Below are 27,030 nucleotides of genomic sequence, written 5' to 3'. Positions count from 1 at the left end.
GGGGACTGTACGAGCTCCTCTCCATGTTGACTCCTGGGAACCCTGGCACTGTTCCAGTCACAAATCCCTGGACTGAGGCAGGCTTGAAATCTGTGTTGGAGCCCAAGGAGAATGCACTGATGTGCATTAAAAAGCAGCAGCTTCCACACAGTGGAGCCGTGGCTGGCTGGCTGCCGAATGCACGTAGCTCTGCAGGGTGGGAAGCATTCAGGGTGAAATCAGAAGACTGCGTGGAGACTTTGCTTCACCTTTTGTATCCAACTACATGACATTGAATACATAGACATTCACAAGCCAGTTGGGTTTCTACAATACCAATGTCTGCTTTTCTGTATTGGGATTTCCGGGGCTTCATCATTTTCATCTCTTTTAAAGTGAGATGTACTTCCCTGGCACTGGGAGAGAGTGTAGCTCAGTGGTAGGCGCTTTGCCAGCATGCTCAAGGCCCAGGCTTCTGTCCCCAGTGTGCTACACACATGCACATATACAATTATTTGGGAAACTTTGTGGTTCCATCATGTGAGGAATGAGAAGAGCTTTCTTTCCCTTCCGGTGTTCCATTTTAACTTCATTCCTCTTAAGGAGCTTCAAGGAACTCTTCCGAGGAAGGCCTTTGGCAGTTTACCTGCTCCGTGCAGAGCCTTGCAGCCTTGCTGGAGGACATTCCCACTGCAGAGTTGATCTGACTTTTGTTTGACCACCACTATTGTCCTACAGACAGCTCTGTTCTGTCCCACGTGACATGGTGTTTGTTGTAGGACAGATTATGGCCATATATGAAAAGGAAGTGGTTGTCTTCCAGAGCTGAGGTGTGGCCTATTTGGGGAGCAAATGGAGCAGTGGTGTGTGTGTGTGTGTGTGTGTGTGTGTGTGTGTGTGTGTGTGTGTGTACATACATGTATATAGGTGTGTGTGATTATGTGTGCATAAGTGTGTGAGCATGTGTTTATGTTAGAGTGTACAAGTATGTATGAGTGTATGTTTATGTACGTATGTATAAGAGAGAGAGAGAGAGAGAGAGAGAGAGAAAGTGTGTGTGTGTGTGTGTGTGTGTGTGTGTGTGTGTTGCACTGGTTATTAGGGTTTAGGCATCCAACAGTTTTAAGATATAGTTAAGGAGCTAAAAGCATAAGTAACTTCTATTAAAAACTGGAGAAAATTAGTAAAACATACAGGGTGAATTTCTCACCGCCATTACAGGTCCTTTAGTGTTGTTTAGATGACATGGTTAGTTTGCTGTTCTTCACCTAAGACAGCCCGTCCCACCCCTCCCCTGCATAGGTCAGGCACCCAGCTGCAGCTAGAACACCCGAACAGAGCAAAGGACGCATCCCACCCTGCTGTAGAAAGAAGCTGTGCCTTGGTGGGTATTATTCTTGGTGTGTAAATGTGTTTCACGTTTCATGCTGAGGAGCAGCAGGCACTGTTGACTGCTATTCTGTAGGAAGTTGTTCAGAGACAGGTCAGTGACCTCCAGGTCCAATGATATCCTAACTGGTTCTCACCCTTTACTTTTCAGCTTTCCCTGGCCAGAACATCCCCTAAGATGGCAGAGGAGGGTAGCAGTACCAAGGACTCTGAGTCCTTCAGCGTTCTCAACTGGGATCAGGTTAGCCGGCTGCACGAGGTCCTGACTGAGGTGGTACCCATCCATGGGCGAGGCAACTTTCCAACCTTGGAGATAACGCTGAAGGACATTGTCCAGACCGTCCGAAGCCAACTGGAAGAGGCAGGCATCAAAGTGCAGGACGTCCGGCTGAATGGCTCGGCGGCTGGCCACGTGCTGGTCAAAGACAACGGCCTGGGTTGCAAGGATCTGGATCTGATCTTTCACGTGGCTCTTCCCACAGAGGCAGAATTCCAGCTGGTGAGAGATGTGGTTCTGTGCTCCCTTCTGAACTTTCTGCCAGAGGGCGTGAATAAGCTCAAAATCAGTCCCGTCACCCTGAAGGAGGCGTACGTGCAGAAGCTGGTGAAGGTCTGCACAGACGCAGACCGCTGGAGTCTGATTTCCCTCTCCAACAAGAACGGGAGGAACGTGGAGCTCAAGTTTGTCGACTCCATCCGGCGTCAGTTTGAGTTCAGTGTGGACTCTTTCCAGATCATCCTAGATTCTTTGCTCTTTTTCTATGACTGCTCCAGTAATCCCATCTCTGAGCACTTCCACCCCACAGTGATCGGGGAGAGTATGTACGGGGATTTTGAGGAAGCCTTTGACCATCTTCAGAACAGGCTGATTGCCACCAAGAACCCTGAAGAAATCCGAGGCGGGGGTCTTCTTAAGTACAGCAACCTTCTCGTGCGGGACTTCAGGCCTGCGGACCAGGAGGAGATCAAGACTCTGGAGCGTTACATGTGCTCCAGGTTTTTCATCGACTTCCCCGACATCCTGGAACAGCAGAGGAAGCTGGAGACCTACCTCCAGAACCACTTCGCCGACGAGGAGAGAAGCAAGTACGACTACCTCATCATTCTTCGCAGGGTCGTCAACGAGAGCACTGTGTGCCTCATGGGGCACGAGCGCAGGCAGACCCTGAACCTCATCTCTCTCCTGGCCTTGCGTGTGCTGGCGGAACAAAACATCATCCCCAGTGCTACCAATGTCACCTGCTACTACCAGCCAGCTCCTTATGTCAGTGATGGCAACTTCAACAACTATTACATTGCCCAGCCTCCAGTTACCTACAGCCAGCCCTATCCTACATGGCTGCCCTGTAACTAACCTTAAGACCCGAGGGTTTCCACAGTGGGAACCCATTTAGGGCAGGGGCTCTCAGGTAGGAGAGCCTCTTTCTAGATGTAGGTGTTTGGCTTTTAAAGGGGAACTTAGCTCTGACTCTGCTTTTCTCTGTGTACCGATTGGAATAGGTCCACAGACTATCGTGAGCCAACCCTAAAAGGACCCATAGTACAGTACCACTCGGGGACATGCAATAGGAAGAGTGACTTCTCACCATCTTTCTAAGATCGTCACTAACACGTCACTTCCCAGACAATAGCGCATGGGGTTTGAGCTCGGCACAGTCTTCGAGATTGGACATTGGATGAGAAGCGGCTCCAGCGTTCTCCTCGGCTGAGTCCCCGGTAGACTCTGCTGGCCTTCTCTCTCAGGATTCTCAGCCATCGTGGGAAAGCTGTTCTGATGGTCTCTTACTGTGCCGATTTTAGTCAGCTCCCCAAACTGATAAAACGTGAGGGTGCTCTTTGTGACTGAATTTTCACTCACGGGACTAAGTTGTGTTATGTCTAGTCCCCGTCGGCAGAGCTGAGAATTTCATTCATCAATAAACCAAAGCCAATAGCTGGAGACTTGAGATCTGGTTGGAAGTGGTTTATGGTATATGCTGTGCTTTATCGAGGAATTATGAGATATTGTGGAGAAAAAAGAATGACCTTTTTCTTGAAATGTAACTTGAAAACAAAATAAAATGTGGAACATAATGTTAAAGTAGAATTGTGGTGGAGGGGTGGTGATTGTCAATAGGAAACACGAGTGTTTTGGGTTTTTGTTTTTTCATTAAGGAATTCTTACTGAATGACATGTTTCCCCCTGCCCCCTCCCCTATTGGCTCTGTGATGACTGACCCTTCTTTGCTCTCCCTGAGAGTAAGGAGTGTATCGTGCCTAGAGTCACTTATGACTGGCGTGATGTTCTTTTCCACGTTTTAATCGGACGCCCATTTCACACATCCTTCCCAGTATGACAAGGATTTTTGCTGGAGTACATTGACCATTCTTCACCAACCCCTTCAAAAGTAGCCATTGCACTCCCCAGATAGTTTCCACAGCAGGGGAATTCGGGAATTTCAGGAGAAAAGAGTGCCCAGTGGAACCATTTTAGAATTTCACTTCCCTTCTCCAAGTGGCAGGGGAGTGGGGGGAGGTGTTAGTGTCAAGTCTGGCCCTGTGTGTTTAGCTACCAAAGCTCTTCTGTACCTGGGGAAGCGTCTGTAGAGTCAGGAATGATCTTCCTTATTCTGTAAATTGAAGCATTATATTTATGTTCTGCACTTTGGAGGGAAAACAGTGTTAATTGCTGGCCCAAGTCGACAGTCCACAGGGAGGGATCTAGGCAACTATGGCTTTACCTAGTAGGTTCAGAAGAGAGATTTCTCCTTTTGAAATTTTCTGTGGGATGTTTTAGAGTGCATCGCTGGAGGATATCCAGGTGAAAGATGCTCAGTATTGCCAGCAAGCTTGATTTCTAAAGTGATTGATTCCATCAAATCCATGATCTCAATTGCTACCTTGTTCAGTGACCTAGAAATCCAAAGATCTGAACTGCTGCTGTGTGTCTGCTTTAAGCAACCTGGTTTTCTTCATGCAAAAAAGAGAAAAAAAAAAAAAAGGCGTAGTAAAAATGAAGTGGCTGGCCTTTTACTAGGGATGTGTTTTCAAGTTGCTTCCGGAATGTGCTGTATTAGTTCCCCTAAGAGTTGATCCAAATGTATCTTCACTGCAGCCATGTTAAGTTAGGTTACCAGCAGACTTAGTATAACTAGTTTCTACTGCCCTTTGAATATTAGTTAGGTTTGAATTCACTGGCTTTGGGTTTTGTGAGTGGATCTGAGCTGTTTTGGGGTTAAAAGGAAGGTAATGAAAAGTGAACCCAACTTTGAAAACTATCAGTCATCCATGACCTTAAAGGGCTGCAGTTGTAATCAAAGGAGAATGTGTTTGCACAGAAATAGGTTTGTCCAATCGAAGCTTTTGAAGTGTGTTGGAGCCTCCCTCAGTGTAAGCATTTGCTAATAGAAGCAGTGGACTTCAGCTTCAGGACTGCTTCAGTTGACAAGACTTGGGGACAAGTAAGGCGCTGGAAAATTCCTGGCATCCTGTTGGAAGTCTTTCTGCTTTCTATATATACATTGTTTTTTTCAGTTTGGCTACAGTTGTCTTCTGAGTTTGGAGCGAGGAGACACAGAAGTTGTAACCACCACTGGATGAAGACCCCCTCAGTAGGTTCCTTTTAGTCTGCCCAGCTGTTTCGTAGGTAGAGATTTGATGTGTTCTAGAACTGTTACAGTGAAAAGTTACATCGAGCAAGCTCCAAAGCTCCATTTTGTAAGACTCTGGTTTGTGGCTGTCTGGAGTAGAGTTGTCTCCACCTGCTCTGTGCCAGCCTTCAGCCAAACCAGAAACAGGCCAGGTAACCTTGCACTTCAGATGTCAGGAAGTCTTATCTGAAACCTGCCTTTTGTGCTGCTCACGTATGCACCAGACACCCTTGTACTGAATCCAGTAGTGTGTGTGTGTTGTGTGTGTGTGTTGGGTAATGTGACACCTGGCCTTGGCAGAAGGCACTGAAGGGCAAGTGAAGGCTGTATCCTAAATGGAAGCAGTCTTTCATTTGCTTTTTTTTTTCCTTTCAGAACTCTGACCTGCTTTCTGAGTTGGTTCTGTTTCTCAGTCGGGGGCAGCTGAGCTGTAAGCAGTGCCTTTACCCTTGAGTACACAGATGCACACTGTTGGGTTTTACCCTAGAGCTTCAGGCCCACCCTTCAGCCTTACCATGGCAAGAGGATGTGGCTCCTTGGACAGTCATTGCAATGCCGTGATGAGGCTGACTCCTCAGCCTCTAAGTCAAATTCCTGGTGACTGACTGGGTTGAGGCATGGCCTATACCTGGGCCTGGCAGATGAGTAGAGAAGAGAAGATCCTTGGTTCTTGATGTTTTGTTTGTTTTTGGCTTTCCAGTGTTTTCCTTAATTTGGAGCTTGTGTCATAGTGATCTCTCTCTCTCTCTCTCTCTCTCTCTCTCGCTCTCGCTCTCGCTCTCTCTCTCTCTCTCCCTCCCTCCCTCTCTCCCTCCCTCCCTCCCTCCCTCCTTCCCTCTCTCTCTCTCTGTGTGTGTGTCTATGCTGTGTGATAATGCAGTAACAGTTGCTAAAGCCCATAGTCTGCCCTCCTTCCAGCTGACCTCTTGGTGCTAGCCCCTTTCTTCATGGTGAGCTAGGATTTTACCTAGTCCAGCTTCAGGCTTTGGAAATGGTACCACTCAAAACCAACTTTGGGAGCACCTCCCTTCCAGGAATCTTTCTTGTGCTGGGACCCTGTTTTAGGATGCTGCTAGTCTGAGCTCAAAGGCTTTCTGTAGAGGCTGAATTAAAGTCTAGTTATCTAAGCATTAAGCAGGCAGCCCTGATGCTCTCCACCCCCCCACCCCACCAGCATTACTTCCTGAATATCTAACAGGGTTTTACACTAGGGAAAACTATTGGAGGTGATTCTATTTTCAAAGTTGGATTTACATCACTAATCTGAGACAGAATTTCATAGCTGATTTTGGAATGCAGTCTAATTTAACCAGTTGAATTATCCAGAGGGTAGAGGAGAGATGCTTAAAAGTCCTGGCAACCTCTCAGGATTATTGGTTCAGTTCTCTGAGGGAAAAAAAAAAAAGTTGTTTGTTTTTGTTTTGTTTTGTTTTGAATTCAAGTGCCTCCATCTTGTTTACCTATTACTTTAAAAAAAAAAAAACTTTTAAAGTACAAGCAAGCTTCAAGAGTTTTGAGTTCTAGAGTTTTGCCTGACTGTTGAGATTTGGTACAAATTCTCATGTGTGTTTATATAGGAAGGTGAGGTGACAGTCCATTGAAGAAGATGGAGCTAATTAACATGATCTGTGGTCTTCACAAAAAAGAATCTAGTTACCTGGCCTTTGTGTGTGTATTTGTGAAAACTTAATTTTCCTGAAGCATCTATTTATTTCCCAAATTAATGTGGATGAAAAGCAAAATTTCCATTGGACTAAATTGGAAGCTCTTACTTCTGTATTTGCATAGACTTGATCTATTCCTTAGCAGTGCCTGGAGATCCTGGGTTCCTCCTCGGTACTGGTCACTCACCTTCTTACATGACACAGATGAGATTTCTTATCAGTGCAAATGTATTAGAACCTGGTGGAATACAGCTTTCAGTTTGAGAAATAAAGGTATATTTAAAAGTCAGCCATGCTCCTTGCTTTTATTTATTTATTCAATTAATTAATTTTTTTGGTCTTTAGTAGAAAACTTTAGGTTCTAGGAAACATGGAGATGAAGAGTCTGTTGCCACTGTCAACTTCAGCAGCACATGACAGGTGGCAACTCCTGGTGCTGCGTGGGTTACGGGGGGCAGGAAGTCTGGCTACACTGAATGCCATAAATCTTTTCTTTTCTCTAAGCAGCCTGACTAACATAAGCTGATCTTTGCTGTGGACCTCAAGCCCAGTTGCTAATTCCTCCTGTAAGTAATGTCTCCCCTATTTTATGCAAATGAGGGAACCCTGACACGGTCTACCAATGAGTTTATGGCCAGCCTCACAGTGCTTTACAATCATATGGTTTCAACAGCATCTGGAATTGAATGGCCATGGGTCCATGACCATTTTAATAAGAGACTCCAAATAGCGACATATCTTATGTGGTTGCTCTTTAAGAAATATCTCTTTAAACAAAGTGATGTGACTGATATTTAAAAGGTACAAATAATTCTGTTCCGGAATGTCCAGGCTTTGACTTGTGATATGACATTGTCATCTACAAGTACACTGGACCACCTTCAGCTATTCTGGGATGTAGGTTGGTCTGATCTCCAGCACCCCAGATCTGTACCTCTTCCTCTTAACCTGTGTTTTAGAAGGCCTCCTTTCTGTGATGACCTTTTAAACTTTTAACATCTTCACCAAAACAAAGTTTTCCATTTTGCCCTCTTGACCCTCCCCATTTGTAGGGCACATACTCTCTAAAACATTCCTTAACTCTGACCCTTAGTAAAACAGGCTGCTGTGTTCCTGTTATACAGTAAAACTGCTGAAGCCTGCTGTGCTTAAACAGATGCTGTGTCCAGCCCTCTATGTCAGGAGTACCTTGCAGCTAGCTCTAGTCTTTGTTTCACCAAATCTACTTCTATTCTCAGAGACCATAACTCTTTCCCTTACACGCCACCACACATACTTAGCTGAGTGTCAGTCTGTGTCCCACTGCCTCTGGCTTATCAGACACCAGTCCCTTCCTGTGTTCCTATTAATGTCCTTGACTGGCTTGCATCGGTTCTTCACCTCCACTGCAGACTCCAACGTGTTTTGTTCTCCTTTGCCCTCCTCCCACACAACTGGCAAAAGTTTAATGCTTTGGATGTTGGACATGGTGTTTTTGTCCCTGGAGGATTGGGACTCGAGCCACTGGCAGCCAGAAGGCCAAAGCCTGGATATTTACCTGGATGTGTTGTAATGCCTCATTCTGATGCCAAAAATATTTGAGTCCAGGCTTCATCTGAACCAATATTTACATGCATAATAACCCATGTGTGAAATGGTGGAATGCAGTTCCCCAGAATGAGTCGATAAGCTTTGTCACTGTGATGTTGACCACAAGCACTTGACCTAAGGAAGGTTGTTCTTTAGCCTCCCTGCTCCCTTTAGTAGAACTCATGTTTCCCTTCCAAGTATTTCTTTCTTAGCACATAGAGTGAGGCTCCTGCTGTCAACCCAGTATCTAGGATTTCAGAAATGTACTTCTGAACTTCTCTGTCCGAGGAGCCACTTGGATGACTTAAGGTGGGACAGCAACACATTTGATTGTAATTTAGGATCACTGTTGGTGGAAGATTAACAAGACCAGAGAGGACTTCCCACAGCAAAGGCCTATGCTCAACTGTGATGACTCTATTCCTGCAGCTCACCTGGTAAGTGACTTAGCATCAAACACACCTTATGGAAGGCTGAGATAGGAGTGCTATGGGCCCCATCTAAGATGTCAAAAGGAGCTCGCTGCCATGGTGATTGGTCTACCTTCCCTCCACCCAGAGACTGAAGAGGGGCTTGTGAGACCTGTGTGACCACCTTGGAGGAGAGCAGAGACTATAGTGATGGTTTCCTGCCTCCGGCTTCATGTGTTCTCTACCATGGGATCTTGGGGATAATCGCTCTCTAGAAGTGTGCTGTACTGCTAGGAGAACCACACACAGGTCAGCCTCTTGACATTCCTTTCTTATGAGCGGTGCCAAAAGATCTGGGGCAGCTGTGCCGCGTTAACAAGGTTGGTTTTATCATGTTCCTGACCTAATTTATTAGACCTACCTGTTCTGGGTTTAACTAGATGAAGGGTCTCTCAATCCCTGGGACACTTTCCCCAAAGCAGCTCAACCAGACTGCTTTTTAATGTAGGGAGTTTCTTCAAAGGGACCTTAGAGAAAAACATGAGTTTCGACAGTCACCTGCATTGCTGGAGGAACTTAGGTGGGAGTGTGTGTGTGTGTGTGTGTGTGTGTGTGTGTAAGAGGACACTCCCAGATTTGATCTAGACAATTCTATCCTTCAACATGGGTAGTACATGATGCTTTGCTTAAGAGGTCTGTTGAAGCCTAAAACCATGGGGGAAGTGGAATTCCTTGTGCCTGACTAGGGTCTTGGGGCTTCCTAAATACATAAATTTGAATATAGTAAGTACTAGGTCTCAAAACCTGAGATAAAAGGCCATGTTCCCATTGGATAGATGAAGGCGGCCCTAGAGATCTGGCTGCAAGGCCCTATTCTTGACACTCTCTGATTTCTCTCTATAACCTTACACTGCATGCAGATGCTCCTCATATACCAGCCCCTCTCCAGGGTTGAAGAAATGTTGAGTTGCCTGGTAATAGATTCATTTCCACTTATGTAGGAAGGAATTTCTCTGACAGACTGGCAACTTTCCCCAGACAGCTGTCCCTTTGTGAATCATGTTGGGAGCAGCCACTAAAGGCTGATAATGTCTGGGGTGCAGTCTCCAAGTTTGAGGCCCTGTGTTAAGTTTTAGTATCGGGTTTCCAAGAATGAGACAAAGCAGCTATATACAGACAAGGAGACCAACAAGTCAGATGGGTTCTAGAACTGCTTCAGGGTTGTGGGTCTCTCCACAGTGCGCTGTGTGTCCACCCTGTGTTTCTCAGGGAGGTGGGTGGAAGGCACTCCTACCTCCTGCCTGCTTTTGAGAGGAGTAGGGAAGAGGCCAGAACAACTGATGGAACTAATTTGTCACAGATAAAAGTTAAGGGTGGCGAGCTGTGGCTTAGCTGGTAAAAGTGCTTGCTGCCAAGCCTGAGGACCAGAGTTCAATCCCTGAGACCCACGTGGTGAAAGGAGAGAACCAACTCCTTCCAGCAAGTTGTCCTCTGACCTCTACACGTGCGTGTGACCGTGTACACGCAATGAGTGTCACAGAAACAGAATTAAAATTTAATTCTTGTGGTGGCTGTGCACATGTGTGCATGCAAGAAGTCACAGGACAACATGTGGGAGATGGTTAGTCTATCATGTGGGTCCCAGGGGTCAAACTCGGCCATCAGTCTTGGTGACAGGTACCTTTACCCAATGATTCCTCTCTTGGCACCCTGCACAACACTTTTTAATAGGAAAACTCAAAGAGAACTCAGTTCAAACCAAACCAGACCCTCTTATTGTGTATGGCATACGTTTTAAATTAGAATTGAAACTGAAAATAGAAACGGCCTCTCTCCCCTCACCCCATTCCCTTAACCAAGAATGGATCACACACAGGTCTACCTGTGGCTGGGGCGGGGGGGGGGGGGGGGGGGGGGGGAGTGCGTGCGGCGGGTGTCTGCAGCTGCCAGAAACCAGCTCACCTGCACCAGAACTGAGATGGGGGTAGGGGGGTGGGAGGGTGCATTCTGAAAACTCAAACCAGAGCAGTTCCTGGAGTCGAACACCTGTGGATTCTCAAGCACTAAATATAGTGGAAGCTGGAGGTCTTACCGGCAAGTAAACACTACAGTGGGGGTAGAGACTGCTCTGAAAATGGTCTTTACACTGTTACCCGTGGGAAACAATGCTGGGCTGTGAGTGGCCCGCGGTCGGCTGGACGCACAGCTGGCCCTGCCACTTCGGCTACTCCAGGTTCCATGGATAGAGGTCTCTGTGGTTCTTCCCTGCTCTCAGGTCAGTTGCCTGTACCTATTGTCCCTGCGCCTAACGTCCCCTCCCCCCAACATCCAGATCAATTTTCATGGCCTGCATAGGATCTCAGTGTGGACAGAAGCGCCCCCCCCCCCCCCCCCCAGCTCCGAAGGCATGCTTTTCAGCAGGATTATTTTCCATTATTACTGGAAGGAAAATGAGTCTTTGAATTTTGGATGCTGCTGAATCAGGCGAGGCCCCTCCCCCCATGTCAGGAATGTTAAACCCCAGGCTCCCTGCTGCAGCTCTCTGAGTGCCCGGCGGTACCCAGCTGGGTGAAAGCGAATGCTGGCGAGGGTGGAGGCTGGTAGGTGGACCCGCAGGATCTTTGCAGCCAGGCGTTTAATCCCAGCATGCTCCTTGGCGGCTCTCCTGCTTTCTAGGTGGCCCCAGGCTCAGCTGTAGACAGTGGTGATGCCAATCTCAGAGTTACTAAGGATGAAACGGCTCAGATATATCTGTTACTTGATAGTCCTTCAGTGGTTCACAGTGTTCTTAGAGAGTTTAATTCCTGAGCGGTATCTAAAGCACCAATACCGAAGGGCAGTTAATGTTTGGACTCTGTTGGATGCCAAGGAGGTCAGTATTAATTAATATCAGCTATACTTTTCTGACACTTACTGTTAAGAGACTATTGATACTATGACTGGTGGTCATGAGGACTCTCTTCTTCACACCCCCAGACCCCCTCTCCACTCTACCCCCCTTAACAGAAAAAGAATCATGGATCAAAGATGTTGAACAAAATGCCACAGACCACACGGCTAGGCTACTTGGCTGATATTTCATACCCAAAGCCAAGGTGGTGTGGACCAGGCCTAGCTGCTGGTCTGGAGGCCATGGTGCCTGCTCTGTCTTGGCAGGTTGCCCTGTCGCCCGTTGCCTCATGGGTTGTAATCTCATTACATTCTCCTTAGACATCTCTTTAGCCTCTCTCTTGCCAACTCACAGTTCCTGAGAACTTGCTGGGGGTCGGTGGAGTATGGCAGACCCAGTTTGGCCCCGAGAGAACTCACCACACAATGGAGCTGTTTTATACTTTCACCAAACCACTTCCCTGCACTGGGAATTAGAATCCACACTTTTGCAAAAGCCTAGAAGCCTCCTGCTGGAGCATGGCAGGCCCTTTTGTCAATGTGTGACCGGCTGGTTTTGCTGTGGTGTGCACATTTCTGATGTGATGGAAACAAAGAGGACTTTGCATGGCAGGGGCGTGGCCTCCCTCCAAACTGCTGTTTCAGATGCCCCTCTGCAGCCAGGCCCGGGAGCACCTGCTAGCTGCCCCAGCGGGGGCCTGCTCCCCTTCCCTAACAAGGCTGGTTTGTTCCTGCTCCCCCACCCTAAAGAGATTAATGACTTGGAGTAAAGCCAACAGTCCTAGACCGGTGGCAAAGGGCAGGTAGAGAGATGCTCGGCCACGTGGGAGATGACGAGCCACTGACTCCACCTCTCTGGAAGCTAATTTGATAAGTAATCTATTATGGCCTTTAGGAAGACTTCTCTAGATCAAGGCTCAAGCAAGCATTTTCTACAAAGGGCTGAATAGCCAAGATTTCAGGCTTTGTAGGCCCTGGCATCTCCACCACAGCCATCCCATCCGGCTGTTACGTCATGGACGCAGTCAGGGATAACATGAAATGGGTTCGGCGGTGTCCTGATAAAACGTTATCTGTCAGCAATAGACTTTAAGTTTCATGTATTGTGCAATATTCATTTGCTACCCCCTCCTGCTTTGACAGGCGGGGCACCAACAGATGGTAGGACAACCTGGCCCATGGTTTGCCAAACCCCTGTTTAAATGACAAGTCTTGGGGTCAGCAAGATGGCTCAGTGGGCAAAAGTGCCTAATGTTTGATCCCTAGGACCCACACAATAGGGGAGCAACTTCCCAAGCTGTTCTACGGTGTCCACATGTATGCGCACATCTTTGTGCATACCCCAACATGCAAAGAAAAAGGCATCTTGAAAACATTTTCAATAGGCTTCTCTACAATGAAGCACTTCTCCTGTTTATCCTCATCTTCACCCTGCCTCTTGCCAAGGTAGGACACAGGCTGCCAGTCCTATCCCTCCCCACATTCCCCACCTTGCACACTATCTGCCCCTGCCCTCTGCCTTCTCAGGATCTGGCATGGGTGCCTATTGTACCTGCTAGCATGTATCTACAGCTCTGAGGTTGGTTGGGGAGGTCCCAGCTATATTGGCACACTGCCTTCTGTCCCTAGCGGTCCTCTTGGACTGGCTTCTGTTATGTCCTTCAGTAATGGATGACACTTACTATCAATTTGACAAGATCTACCTACACCTAGGGGACAAGCCACTGGGCATGCCTATGAGCACTTCTCTAAACTAGATTGATTGATGTGGTACATCCGCCCTGGGAATGTGGGTGGTACCCTTCTTATGGCTGGGGTCTAGACTGAATAAAAGGAATTCATTGTTCTCTGTTCCTGATTTCAGATAATGGTTACTCAGAAACTGTGAGCTCAAATAGACCCTTGTCTTCCTTAGATTAAGGGTTGATTGTGTGTGTGTGTGTGTGTGTGCATGTGTGTGGTCATAGCATGGAGACCAGTAACTAATAAAGTTTCACCTAGCTGAGAAAGCTCTTTGTCCATCAAGGTTCCATCCCCTCTGTGTTCTCCACGTATGAATTCTGTCCAGGTCCTTTGCTCAGTTGAGACAGTACTTGCCTGGCATGCATGAAGCCCCGGATTCAGTCTCCCAACTCTTCATAAAAGCAAGCAGAGTGGTGCATGTGCCTGCAATCTAAACACTTGGGAGGTAGAAGCAGGAGGATCAGGAGTTCAAGGCCATCCTCAGTTATGTACAGAAGCCATCCTACAATGCCTGAGACCTTTTCTTGAATAAATGAATGGATGGACGGATGGATGGATGGATGAATGAATGGATGGATGAATGAATGAGTGAGTGAATGAATGAATAAAAAAGAAAATGTTACCATTTCTAGCAGTCTGGCTCAGTTCCTTAGAGCTCTGCTCATAGTCCCTTTGGGCTTCCAAATATACCTGTCACTGTTGAGTCCAATGTGTCCTCCAGTCCCTTGGCTGTAGGGTTCTACGGTGTTCCCCCAGGGCTAACACAGACTCCTTGTAGCCTGCTTCTCTAAGGGATCCTAGGACTATAGCTGAGTTATAGCTGCCTGGGCCTTGAAGCTTCTGTTGGCCTACTCATACTTTCTAGATTCAAGAGCTCAGTCTCTGCTTCTGTATCACCTACATTAGGTGTCAAAGGGTCGAAGAAGTGAAGGCCAGACATGGTTGAGATGAATGGAAGGTCACATATAGACTGTCACCTTCCACTCACCCCTAAATAATCTGAAAAAAAAAAAAAAAACCAAAATAACAACAACAAACCAAGAGGGCAGTCTAGAACAAAATCAGGGTAACTTTACAGACTGGTTTTCAAGGGGTAAGATGAAGGAAGGCTGTATGGAGAGAAAGCCACATCTCCATTCCTCTGCCAAGTTTAGTTCAAGAGGGTCCCAGCCATGAACAGAATAGGGAAGGAGTCCCCATTGCCCAGGGAGGGAGAGGAGAGCATAGAATCCCACCAAAGGGACAGCTGTGAGCACTCAGTTCCCCTGGCAATCTCTCCTGCTCCACAGGCAACAGAGGTTAAATCCTGGCTGGCTGAGCTTCGGACTTTGCACTGTCATTTCCTGACCTTGTGACCCTTGGCAAGTGTCTTCTTTTCTTCTGCTGTACAAATGGTGGTGCTTCCGCGAAACGGTTTGTACAAGAATTACAGACCTCAGTCCTAAGTAAACGGTTAGTAAATGCTTGTGTGTGTACCTGCTGTGCCCACGCAGGTGTGTGTGTTTGAACAAAGCAACCCCTTACTGCAGGCAGGGCCATCATTTGGGCCTTAGGATGTCTGATTAGAGTCACTTGAAATCCTAATCTTAAAAGTTCATATTCTTCAGACCTTAGTCTCCGGTTGTGATTCAGTAGGTCTGGGAGTGGGTAGAAAATCAGGCCTGAAAAAGTGTGTTTCTCTACAGCAAAGAGAGTTGGAACCTGCAGCCTATAGAAGACAGGTGCCTAGCCTTGGAAAAAAACAAACAAACAAACAAACAACAACAACAAAACGACATTCCAGGGAACTGAACCAAAACAGCAACAACAATACTTGATGGTGTCAAAGGAAAAAGGTGACCGGAAGCATCAGGTGAGCTCATGTCTACACTTGAGATTAGTATGTCCTTTAAAAGGCTGCCCACCCATTTGGATTCAGTAAGAGCACAACCTGGCCATATCATTGCTTCTGCTATGAGCTCAGAGTGTGGCAAGACCCAATTTTTGTTTTTTCATCTACTGTGGACTATTGTGTGTGACCTTTTCATTTAATAGCATTTTCCTTTTCTTTGGGGGATGTGTGTTTCTGAATGGTTAACAAACAAACAAAAAATCAAGAGACTTTTTGGAACAGTTTGTAGAACAAAGCTGGATTTAAAAACTGACAACTGCCCAGAGGGTTAACAGGAAAGGTTTTTCATTTCCCTGGATAGGGGGAGATCCAAAATCTTCAAGGTTTCACTTTTGAAGGAGACTCGTAACAGGAGGAGCATGTGGTCAAGCAGGTCCTCCTTCTAGAACCCCCTGGATCCCCGCTTGAGTGGCCAAGCTGCCTGAGAACCAGGTCTGGGTAGGTTTGCTCAGGCTAGGTTTGAGTGTGCAGAGCAGCTGAGCCAAGCTGGATGCTTTAATGAGATAGGCGGCTACATTAAAAAGACAAAGGGGAGATAAATGTGGAAAGAACAAGAACTACAAACAGAACAATGGAGTACTGGCTCAGTGTGACCAGATCTGTCTCCTCCAGTCCATGGTGCCTGTGGTAGGAAAGCTCTGTACCACAGCTCAAAGGGCTGGGGCCCAGGAGGCACCCACAATGAGTCACTGCTGTTCCAAATCCACTCCCTTGACCTCTTAACCCTCTGGTGTATCTGGGAATCTGGGGGCAGATTCCCTGTTATCTTCATCCATGACCCTCCTTTTTGTTTTTCTATCTGCTGAGAGCCTTCCTGGCCCAGCCTTTGCTTACACTGCCTCTTCCTGGTAGACCAGTAAGCCAGGGCGTTCATAAGCCAAGGGAGACTATCTGTGAGGAGTTTTTGTTTCCTCATGGGTTCCTAGTAGCTTGTGCTGTGTCCTTCTCTCTTCAGACTGAAACCCCTCTCAAATCACCTGCTGCCAGAAACCTTCTGGTGTTCCTTAATGCCTGTAGAATAGACTCATGATCCTTCAATGTCAGCCTCAAATCATCTCTGGGACTAAACTCCCACTCCTGCAACTTTTCCCCCAACCCACCACAGCTTTCAGGGTACTGAGGAGAACATGTTGGTCTTGTGTTACTCTGTTTCCTGTCATTTTAATGAAATTACCAGGGCTAGATAATTTATAAAGAAAAAGGGTTTACTTAGCTCATAGTTCTACAAAGTCAAGGCATCTGTCACATTGGTATAGCCGGGGCATGGTAGGGTCTTGGGAAAGTTCTGCTAATCCTTTCCAAGGGTGACCTCTTTAATGACCTAACTCCCTTTTTCTAGATCCTACCTCTTAGAGATCAAATGACCTCGTCCCACTGCAGCAGAGACCAAGTTTCCTGCATATGAGTTTTTGAAGGCCATTGTGGTAGTTTGGATAGGTGTGGACTTCATAGACTCACATGTTTGAAAGCTTGGCCCATGGGGAGTGGTACTTAGGAGGTGTGGCCTTGTTAGGGTAGTTGTGGCCTTGATGAAGGAAGTGTGTCACTGTGGTGGTGGGCTTTGAAGTCTCTAATGCAGAACTCAGTTTCTCCTTGCTACCTGTGGATCAACGTGTAGAACTTTCAGCATCTCCAGCACCATGTTTGCCACCTGAGTGCTGGCATTAAAGGCATGTACCACCACTGTCCAACCTTGATTTGGACCTTTTAATTTCTAAAAGTTCTTTTAAAAATGCCCTTTTTTTTTTTTTTTTTTTTTTTTGCTTTATGTTCTTATTTCAAAGACTCAGTATCTCTCCTTTCTGTCTGTAATATTACAAGTTTTTATAGAGGGCTGGAGAGAGAATGCAGTGGTTAAGAATACTTCCTGGGGACCTGGTTTGATTCCAGGCACCACATGGCAGCTTACAACTGCCTTCCACTCTAGTTCCTAGAGACCCAATGCCCTCTTCTGGCCTTCACAGGCATCAGGCATATATGTGGTGCACATACACACAGACAAAACACCCCTACACATAGAATAATAAAATAAAAACTATAAAATAAACCACGAAAGTTATGTCTGTTATGTGGACAGAACAACTTACAGTCTTCTCTGGTCTTGGGGCAGGCTTTTCTCTGGCTTTACACAGTGCCCCATGTTTGTCTGCGCTGTCTGGAGGGAGTAGAAACAGCCTTTGTGGGACATGAGGCTCTGCCCTCTAACCCTTTAGTGAGATTCTTGCCCTCCCTGGTTACTGGCTTACATCAGTACTCAGCTGAATGATCTAGAAGATGGCCTGTAGCTCTCTGTAGTGCCCCCTCAGAAATGTCCTCTGATACCCCACCCTGCAGAGACCTCAGACTTGGCCTCCTCAGATGCCTAGCTCATCTCTGAAATGCCTCTTGCCTCTGTTGTATCCACCAGGGGTAGAGACCACAGGGCTCTCCTTCTTTGCGTCCCCACTCAGAAATCACCTTGTTGTCTGGCTACCCCTTCCGAAGACTGGGACCCAACAAGAAGCTGGGTCTGCATTGAGGAAGCCAAATAGTGGAATGGGCTGGGGTGGGGGTGGGGGTGGGGTAGAGATGGTTTCCTGAGGATGAAACCGTCAGGAAAGCAACCACAATGTTAGTGCTGTTAGGATTATTAAAGTCTGTGCTATTTTTCTTATTTAAAAAATACCTCAGGCTGGAGAGATGGCTCAGTGGTTAAGAGCATGGACTGCTCTTCCGGAAGACCTAGGTTCTATTCCCTGAAACCCTCATGGCAGCTCACAACCATATGTAACTTCAGTTTCAGGAGATTCGACACCCTCTTCTGACCTTCCCAGGGATGAGGAACAACTGTGATACACAGACACACATGGAGGCGAAACCTTTATATTCACAGAATAAAAACAAAATTTACAAATCTTCATGTGTTTACCACTCAATATCTTTATTATTGTTGTTGTTATTATTATTATTATTTTCAATGTCTTTAAAACCTCAGGAGAATAAAAGCTGCAAATTTAGGGTTCTTAAGAGAGGCCAGAAGTGGAGTGACTCCCTGGCCTTGGGTCCAGACTGCTGCTGGATTAGCCTATGGCACAAGGATGGAAGCTTGTTTCTCTCACACCCAAAGCTAAGCCCTTTGAGCACCAGCACTTCAAGAACTCGTCTTCATGTTGGTATTCTTCTTGAAATCTACTGCTCAGTTTTCATGCCTTGCTTAGTAAACAAAATAAGCTGCCATGGCCACCACTAATCGCACACACAGGCATTGACGTGATTCTAAGTGCTTTACCTGTGTCGACTAACTAAATTCTCACAAACAACCCGTGTAATATATGAGGTGTTATCAACATGAGGATAAGAATTAGTGTAAGGCTTGCATCAACATACACAGGAGATTAAAAATTTGTGTAAGGCAAAGAATCTCCCGACACCAAGTTTTATCTTCTTGGCAATGCAGAGATAGAACCAGGGTTTTGAGCTGTTAAACCACACCCAGCCATAGATGAGACACCCAGATAGAAGGAGTCTGGTAGCTGAGCCTAGATTCCCCTCAGAATTAGGGTCTTTGTGTTCAGAGTTAGGCTCCTGCTGGGATCAATTGGTCGATAGGAGCGCCCATGGGAAACCAAATTCTGGAGGTGATGATGGAAGAGAAAGGACAAGTGGGGGTAGACCTGCGGGAATGGAGACAAATGGGGGGGAAGGGATGGTGAATGGTAGAGCCTTTTGGGGTGCGTGGATGGTGAGCACCTGAGTGCACCTCAGTCTGGAGCATCTGGGATTGAGTGGATCTCTTCAGACTTGAGTTCACCTGGACTGACTAGGTAATCCTTATAGTTACCCAATCCCATCATGCGTTAACTAGCACATCAATAAAGCACAGGAAAATGGAAACCAATATACAACATTTAGAAGTGACTGGCTCTAATGTGTGCACAAAGTGCTTAGCAGAAGGCTGGAATGTAGCAGACTGGACATTCAGTAAATGGTCTTAGTTGTTTCTAATGGTGAATTGCTGAAGTGAAGCCAAGAGGCACACTTGCCTCTGGTTATATAATCTGCCCTGTCCAGGAACTTGAATTGAGTCTCAGAGCCATGCAATGGGCAGTTCCCCTTCCCTCCCTCCAGAAACCCTTGTTTTCTGGTGCTGACTCTCCAGTGAACGTCCCTCCCCATTTCCACCCCACTGGGAGGCTTCACTGAGCACAGCCCTTCCATTCTGGCTCTCTGGGTTTTCATTTGCTGAGCTTGGTTCCAGGTAGTCATATGACGGTCCTCACTGCCCAGCCCAGGTGGCCTGAACATTGGTGGCCTTTGCCAGCCACTCTGGGAGCCAGTAGGTCTGAAGGGAAGCCAGAGGTCCTGAACTGGAATCTATCAGAGACAGTGGCAGGCCAGTGTGGAACAGGGACATTAGACCTGGCAGCACATGGTCACAGCTGTGGACCCTGGATACCACAAACGGTGGGGATTTCCCTCCTAGACGCCATGGGAGGCTTCCCTTAAAGGAGACCATGGGATGAGTCAGGGACACTACAGTTGACCCACATGAGCAAGGATACAGCACTTTTCCCGGCACAGGGTAGGGAGGAGAGAATTAGAAAGATAAGAAGAAAGCAGGTCACAGGGCTTAATTAAGGGTCTTGGATCCAAACAGATGCCCGAGGAACACTGGTTTAGTGACTCATCTGCAGTAGAGAATTTAAAAAGAAAAGTATTTTCACTATGCTTAGGTATTGTATCTATTGATTAAAGGGAAATGATCCTGAAGGATTTTCTATGCTTTTCCTTCAGCATTAAAACCATTTGCTGCAACGAAGTCTTTGGCTGTTGATTCACCCAGCAGGCAGGGCAGAGCAGCTGCATTCTGATTGGAGGAGGCCCTAGTATCCTACCCAGTGGGGTGTCCCTCCTCTAGAAGGCCCTACAGCTAGGAACCCCAAGCCTTGGACTTTGAATTCCCCACCCCAAAATGTGAAGAAGATGAATTACAGTTAAATGGCCAAGGGAAATGGAGACCCTAGGACACCTACATCCCAGCATGCCTTGGGGCAGAAACATCCCCATCTTGCAATTCACACTCCACCGCTGAGTTCTCACTAACTCTGCAGTGGGAACACTTAAAAAGTAATTGGAATGCAGGAGATGAGAGGTGCCTTCATTTTTTTCATTTATATTTGGAAAGTTCATTTAATTTTGGAGAGTTTCATTAGAATCTAGTTCTGAGATGGTTCCAGAGTCCATTCCAAATTTCCTTTTCCCATTTATTATTTTTTGTAGATGTGTGTGTGTGTGTGTGTGTGTGTGTGCGCGCGCGCGCCTATGCCACAGTGTGCTTATTGAGGTTGGAGGACAACCTTCAAGAATAAGTTTCTCTGTCTGCCTTGTCAGATTTGAGTTAAGCATTTTCACTTTTTGAGCTAGATCATCAACCCAGGTGTAACCCAGGCTGGCCTCAAATTGGTGATCTTCCTGCCTCCACTTACCCAAAGGTAGTAGAGATGGGAGAGGGGCTATGCAGGCTGGTTTTCAAGAAATTTAACCCCAGGTTCTTGCAAAGCCTTGGAAGCTATGGGTGCTGGGGTCTGAAAGGGGGATGCATAGTGGCCAGCCAGGCCCGTCATATTCTGAGGACAATAGAGTTGGGATGAGGAGACTCTTCCAGTGACCTCTTCACTCTCTCCAGAGTTCCGAGGAACCTGGTTCAGACCCAGCCCTGCCCTCCCCCAAGGAAGATGCACACACAAGTATATGTGTACATTTGTGCCATCGGGGGCTGATCAACCCTTCTTAGGCTCTCGGAGTGAAAGATTTTGTACCTGATCTGTGTATTCCTCACCACTAACCCTTCTAGTAGAGGTGGGGGCAGGGCAGGAAGCAGACTCGTTCAGTGGGTCTGTTCTATTGGTCTTTCCAAAGCTGCACATAAGGTACAGTGCAGGCCCATTGTGAGCCCAGGTATCTGCTGGTGTTGGTCTCTCATGATTCCCTGGTGAGATTGTCCAGATAGGCTTGCTCTGAACTCCCTGTCTCTGCCCTTGGGAAGTTCCAAGCCTTCTCAATAGTTCGCTGTTTTGGGATTAAGCCTTGTCCTAAGTCTTTGAATCCATGGATTTTGCTCATGGTTGAGCTTGAGTTCTGAATCTTCACCTCAACTCTCAAAGTTCTATTTAAGCCTCTTCCACAAATTGCTCTAAATTGTACACAGCATAACATTAAATATAGACTTGATGGAAAGTTTATAGGGGAGACTGTCAGAGTGATCAACGTGGCCACAGTTACATTTGAACACCCCCAGCCTCTCATCTCTGCCCCCAACTCCTTTCTAAACTAGACATCCCATCAACAATGCACAGAACTTCAAGCTAAGCATCTTCTCCTCTGTGGATTTATTCCTGCCAGTCACCTCTGCCACTTCCCTGGTCCCCAGCACAGGCCCATCAGTAGCCAGGCCTGTCCCCTTCGTCCTTCCTGCTCACATATCCAAATTCTCCCTGGCTCTGATTGTGAGCTCAACAAAAGGCCTTTTATTCTCCCAGGGTCGCTCTTCTTGGAGGGCAGAGCTCCTCACATAGAGAACTGTCATATAATCCCACTCTTGAAGAGAGGCACCAGGGACAGCAAAACCATGTCTTCTGCTCCAGACAGCTACATAGCTCCAGGGTACACATTTAGCACATTCTTATCCCATCCATGGGAGCCAATAGGTCCTTGACATACAACGATAAATAGGCTATGGGGAGAGGAGTGAGTAGTGAGTGTGAACCACAGGACAGGCAGCCATAGGACCCTGTCATTGGGCAGCCTAGAGAAACTCCCAGTAAATTCCCAGAGGAGGAAACAATCCAAAAGACTTCATTGAGGAGATGTCATTTCAGCTAGACTGAGGCCAAGGCAGGGGTGTAGGCATTTCAAACTGTAAACAAACAAACAATGAGCAAACACAAGGGACCGATAAAGAAGTTGGTGTCAGGGAATATGTTAGTTAGGTGGACTGGCCCAGAGGATTTGGGTGAAGTGAGGTCCAGCTCTACTGTACACACATGCTTACAGTAGAATAGGCTCAACTTCCTTTCAAGCTGAAAAGTCAGTGTTTTTGTTTCCCATGGCATGTGACACGTTAGTGTAAACTTGATGTACCGTGTCACAGATCCTGGTGGCTGGACTCAGAGCAGGGCTGAGCAGACTGTTGCAGGGTCTTTGCAGGGCTGGAGTGTTCACTTAAAGCTCTGCTGTGTTAAATCCCGGGATCAGCTCCACTGGCACAGCTGTTTGCAGAGTTCAACACCTTGTGGGCTGCTGGGCTGAGAGCCAGTGATGTCTCTCAAGCAGAGCACACTCTTTGTTCCTCGAATGCAGAGCCCCCAAAAGTGGTCCCTGCATCATGGAAGAGGTGTTGGAGTCTTCCAGGAAGTGAATGTAACCCACTTAGGAAACACGCACCACTGCCTTTGCTGTGTTCTGTTGGCTTCAAGAGAGCCAAAGACCCAAGAAAGGGACAAGTATGACTCTGGGATTGTAGGATGTGGGGCTCTGGGAGCCAGCATAGATTCTGTCCATCACATGCAACAGTAGACACCATTGTGCAGGATGGATGATGGACAGGCATCTGTGTCTCTCTGCAGGATGATATGGTATATTGGGTGGGAGAAGGGGGGGGGGCAGGATATGGCTATGGCCAGTGGAAACCTCCATACATCATACACTGTGGCTTATTCAAGCTGGGACCAGCTCAATTTATCTCCCCCAGCAGCGAAATGTTACCTCCTCACGGAAGGAGCCTATTGTTTCTGAATTAGACGGATGCTTGCATTATGATGGGCAGGTGAAGGGCATCCGTCTTCTCCGCATGGTTCCACTTGGATCCCTTTACCCCTTTGTCAAAGTTAATGAGGACATGAGTTACGGTTGCAGTCACAGAGATAGAGAAGAAACACTGGAAAGAATTTTAGAAGTTAGTCTTATAGCACTGGTAACTGGCTGGGAATGGGAGTGCTGGTGTTGGGTGGCTTAGGATAGGTATCAGATATGAGATGGCTGGGGTCATAGTGAGGAGACAAGATGCCTGCCCTGTGTGGTCAGAGCACCCAGCAGGAAAGAGTCAGCCTGGGGCTGGTCCCTTAGAGAACATCTACTCAGAAGGATACAGCAAGAGAGGACAAGCCAGAGGTCCAAGAAAGAGCTGCCGGAAGGGCAGGTGGAAAAGTGAGAGAGCAAAGAGCGTGATGTTCCAAAGGCAGGGAGGAGTGGGTGACAGCCTCAGTGGTCAGTACAGACTGAGTGCAGGGAGTACATCCCGTGACTCCTGGAGCAAGGGAACAGAGCCCTGTTGTGAGGGGCAGTGAAGCAAATGGGGGTTGATGAGCAGAGGGATACTCTAGGCCTAGCGAGAAAGGCTACGGGCTGATAGCCAAAGCTCCACGGCCACTAGCGTGGGTCTCTAGGTAGGTCTTGACATCTCAGGATTAGGGAAGATGTCTCTCTCAGGTTGTGTGTGTACCCTGAGGCCATGCTGATGACAGGAGACGGGGAGTGCCCAGAACAGGTCCTTCTACTACTCCTACTTTCTGGATCAAAGGATGCTGCTCTCTGTCTTAGTTACTGTCTTGTTGTCAAGGCTGAATAGCCAACAAGAAACAGCCTAAGTGTAGAAGGTTTATTTTGTCTCATGGCTTGCAAGGATATGCTCTACAGTGGTGAGAAAGCTATGGTGGCTTCATGGTAGTGGGAATGTATGGTAGCTGCTTGCTCACGTCTCATCATATTGGGAAGCAGAAAGCAGACAGAGAGCAGGGCTAGGCTATTAAAACTAAGGCTTTCTCCTAGTGATCCACTTCCTAAGGGCTCCATGACCTCCCTCAAATGATTCCACTAACCACATGAATGTGTTATGTAGGACAGTCTACATTTAAACTATTGGGATCCCAAGTCATCTGTCCCTCTCATAAAAACAAACAAACAACAACAACAACAACAACAACAACAACAACAACAAAAAAAAAAACCAAAGAAAAAAACCTTTTTGACCTTTCTGGGTACCTCCAATGCTGTCACTCTTGAATCTCTGAAGCCCTTAAATATAATAGTTCCTCTTCACGGAGCTTCTCTTTATTTATTGTGTGGTGTGTGTGCATGTGCACACACACACATGCATGTATGCATGCCACAGTGTACGCTTGGAGGTCAGAAGACAACTTTCAGGAGTCGGTTCTATCTTTCTACCACATAGATTTTGGTGATCAAACTTGGGTTGTCAGACTTATGCTAACATGAACCATCTCTCTGGCCCCCTGGGCTGCTATCCTGACCTCCCAGGGTTCCACTGTCTCTCTTTCATTCTTCCTTCAGAGAACTGAGGTTCAAATGTCACTCTCCAGAGGAAAGTCCTTGACCCTGACCTTAGATAGGCTCCCTGATAGATTCTTCCAGTGCCTGGAAAATGTCAGCCTCGTAAGAGGAACCTTACAAGCAGTTGCCCATGGAGAACTGGGAATGAACACCACGGTGCGCAGTGTGCCTGGTCTCACACCAGTCACACCCACTTTGGGATTAGAGTGGCCTCTGAACAAGAGGTTGAGAAGAGGGGACAGTGAACTGTTATGATATCCAGCTTCTGTAGTCTTTGATCTTTAGTGCCTGTCAAAATGTATGCTAAGGATTAAAAGGACAATGTATGTAGACAAACCCAGGGAGGCTAAAAAGGTGTGGAGGAGATGTGGGGTTTCTGTGAAGAGGCATGATTAGTCGCACTCTTTCCAGCTCCCACAAGCCTATAGCCTTTTCTGTGATCTGATGGCAAAGCCGGGAGCAGGTCAGAATGCCAACCACATCTTTCTGTTTTCAGTACATGGGCTTCAAGGGGTGAAGAAGCCGAGCGATGGGAAGTTGCTGATAGGGAAGTTCTCTGCATAGCCACGTGCCCACACAGAATGAACACATGGCACACACAGGTACTGCAGAGGCAGACACAAATGCCCACAGCATTTAGTCAGGATGCCTGGATCTTCCACCTCTAGCTCAGGGCCTTGGGTAGTCTGTCACCCAAAGTCTGTAGGGAATCCTTCACTCTTATCTTCGGGTTTCCTCATCACAAGACCCAAGGCTGTGCACTCAGGCCATGGGGATCTTTATCTTGTCTCTGACTCAGCTGCAACCTGGCAGGAGGAGCAAGTTACTGGGCTCTCCAGATGTTGACTCTGTTCACATCTGCACAGACCAAAAGCATGAGGGAAAACTGGTTTAGTCACTAGAACCTCTGCGTGCAGGTGCTGTTTTCAAGAGAACTGGAAAATGGTGGTGTAGGTGACACCGACAGTTTCTCTATTTACAAAACAGGCTCACCAGTGACCTAACTGAATTCTCAGAAGGCGTGGTGGTCCCTGTGTGTAGGTGTTTGTAAGTGAGGAAACCAAGTCTTGGGTACAAAGCTCCCTCCACCTCTGTCCCCCTGGATCTGCCCTTGGAGCTTCCTGGGAGGTGAGGCTGGGGGCCTCCAGGGGAGTTGACTGTCTGTGGGCCTCTGTGTACAGTTACAAATGTGAGTTTTGTGTGTCTCTGCGTGGTGTGTGTGTGCACTGTATAGGCTCACGTGGCCATGGAGAGTTGGGCACCTGACACTGGAGCCCCTGCCCATGCAGAAGGGGGCCTGATAAATGGTAGATTTTTCTAGAGACTTGGGCAAATGAATTCTACAGGATTGACTGACTGGCCATTCAAGCTGCAGGCCTTGGTCCAGTGATCTTACAGAAACTGTGGAACTTTCAGGAGAAAGAAAAACACGGTCAGAAGAGAGACTAGCAGATTATAGCTAGGCACTGGCTGTCTGGGGATCAAAATAATCTTGCTCTACCCAGTCAACAGTGTCACAGCTTTTTGACACAGGAAGCTTGATAGATAACTCTGTCATTGTGTCTGTCTCCCTGTCGTTGTCTGTCCATCTGTTTGTCTCTTGCTGTGGATCTGAGAACTTGAGCAGGCAGGGCCCTTTACAGCTCCAAAAGATTTCAGAGCTCATTAAGCCAGGTGTTTTCCAGCTTGCCTCGATGTCAAGAGTCACCTTACACGCTTGTATAAGAGACAGACTCCAGCCTGGGCCTCAGCCTGGGCCTCTAGAACTCCCCCATGTGGGTGGAGAAACACATCACGAGGGCCCCCATAGACTGTTATCACCAGCAGAATCTAGAGACACCAAATGCAGACCAACCACTGTGTTTGATGAGCAATGTTTAGAGACCCAGAGAGAACATGAAAACTGTCCAAAGGGCAAGCATGCGCACTCACAAAGCTGGTCCATGTTTTTCCTAACGAGGGAAAGGGGGAAGGCCGTGATGACAGAGGTGAGAACACGTACGCACAGGTCCCAACACCTGTGCAGACTGGCATCTGTGCTTGGAGATCTGGTGGGGACAGCACATGAACCCCACCTTCCCCCTTCCCCTGGAGTGCTCCAGTCAGTCCATACAGGTAGATTCTAGAAGCTAGGACCCACATATGAGACAGGACATGTGATTTGCGTCTGAGTCTGGGAACCTCACTAATATAATACTTTCATTTTTGAAGTTAGTAAGGAAGTTTCTTAAAAAATTAAAATTAGAATTTCCATATGACCCAAGAACTGCTACTCCTGGGCATCTAACCTTGGGCCTCTGTGTGCCACCTCGGGCATGCTTGCTCATTTGTTTTTACTGCTTTTCTATGCATGGTGGCCAGGAAATGGACCAGCCTAGCTGTCCATCAAGAGATGAATGACTCAAGAAAATGTGATTCATACACACAATGACATTATATACAACTGTAAAGACAAAACACACCAAACATAAAGACATTTGAAGGAAAATGGATGGACCTGGAAAGTCACTTCCTTTTTAAAGATGAGGATGCTGACTCTC

The 27,030-nt window shown here is 47.2% G+C and overlaps 1 protein-coding gene across 2 annotated transcripts in view; it reads left to right on the top strand.

Annotated features, from left to right (window-relative positions):
* The window catches only part of TENT5C (terminal nucleotidyltransferase 5C), a gene marked incomplete at its 3' end in the record, with an annotated part of 103,660 nt that extends 100,938 nt beyond the window's left edge, over nt 1-2,722 (top strand). For both annotated transcript variants that reach the window (XM_080915465.1, XM_080915466.1), the window contains exon 2: nt 1,520-2,722. In XM_080915465.1, the coding sequence (XP_080771591.1) occupies nt 1,547-2,722 (1,176 nt within the window). In that variant the 5' untranslated portion in view covers nt 1,520-1,546. The remainder of the gene's footprint in view (nt 1-1,519) is intronic.
* Nucleotides 2,723-27,030: the final 24,308 nt, after the last annotated feature.

This window comes from Micromys minutus, assembly GCF_963924665.1.
Source record: "Micromys minutus genome assembly, chromosome: 4".
NCBI classification, from domain to species: Eukaryota; Metazoa; Chordata; class Mammalia; order Rodentia; family Muridae; genus Micromys; species Micromys minutus.
This window is presented reverse-complemented; position numbering and strand designations above follow the sequence as displayed.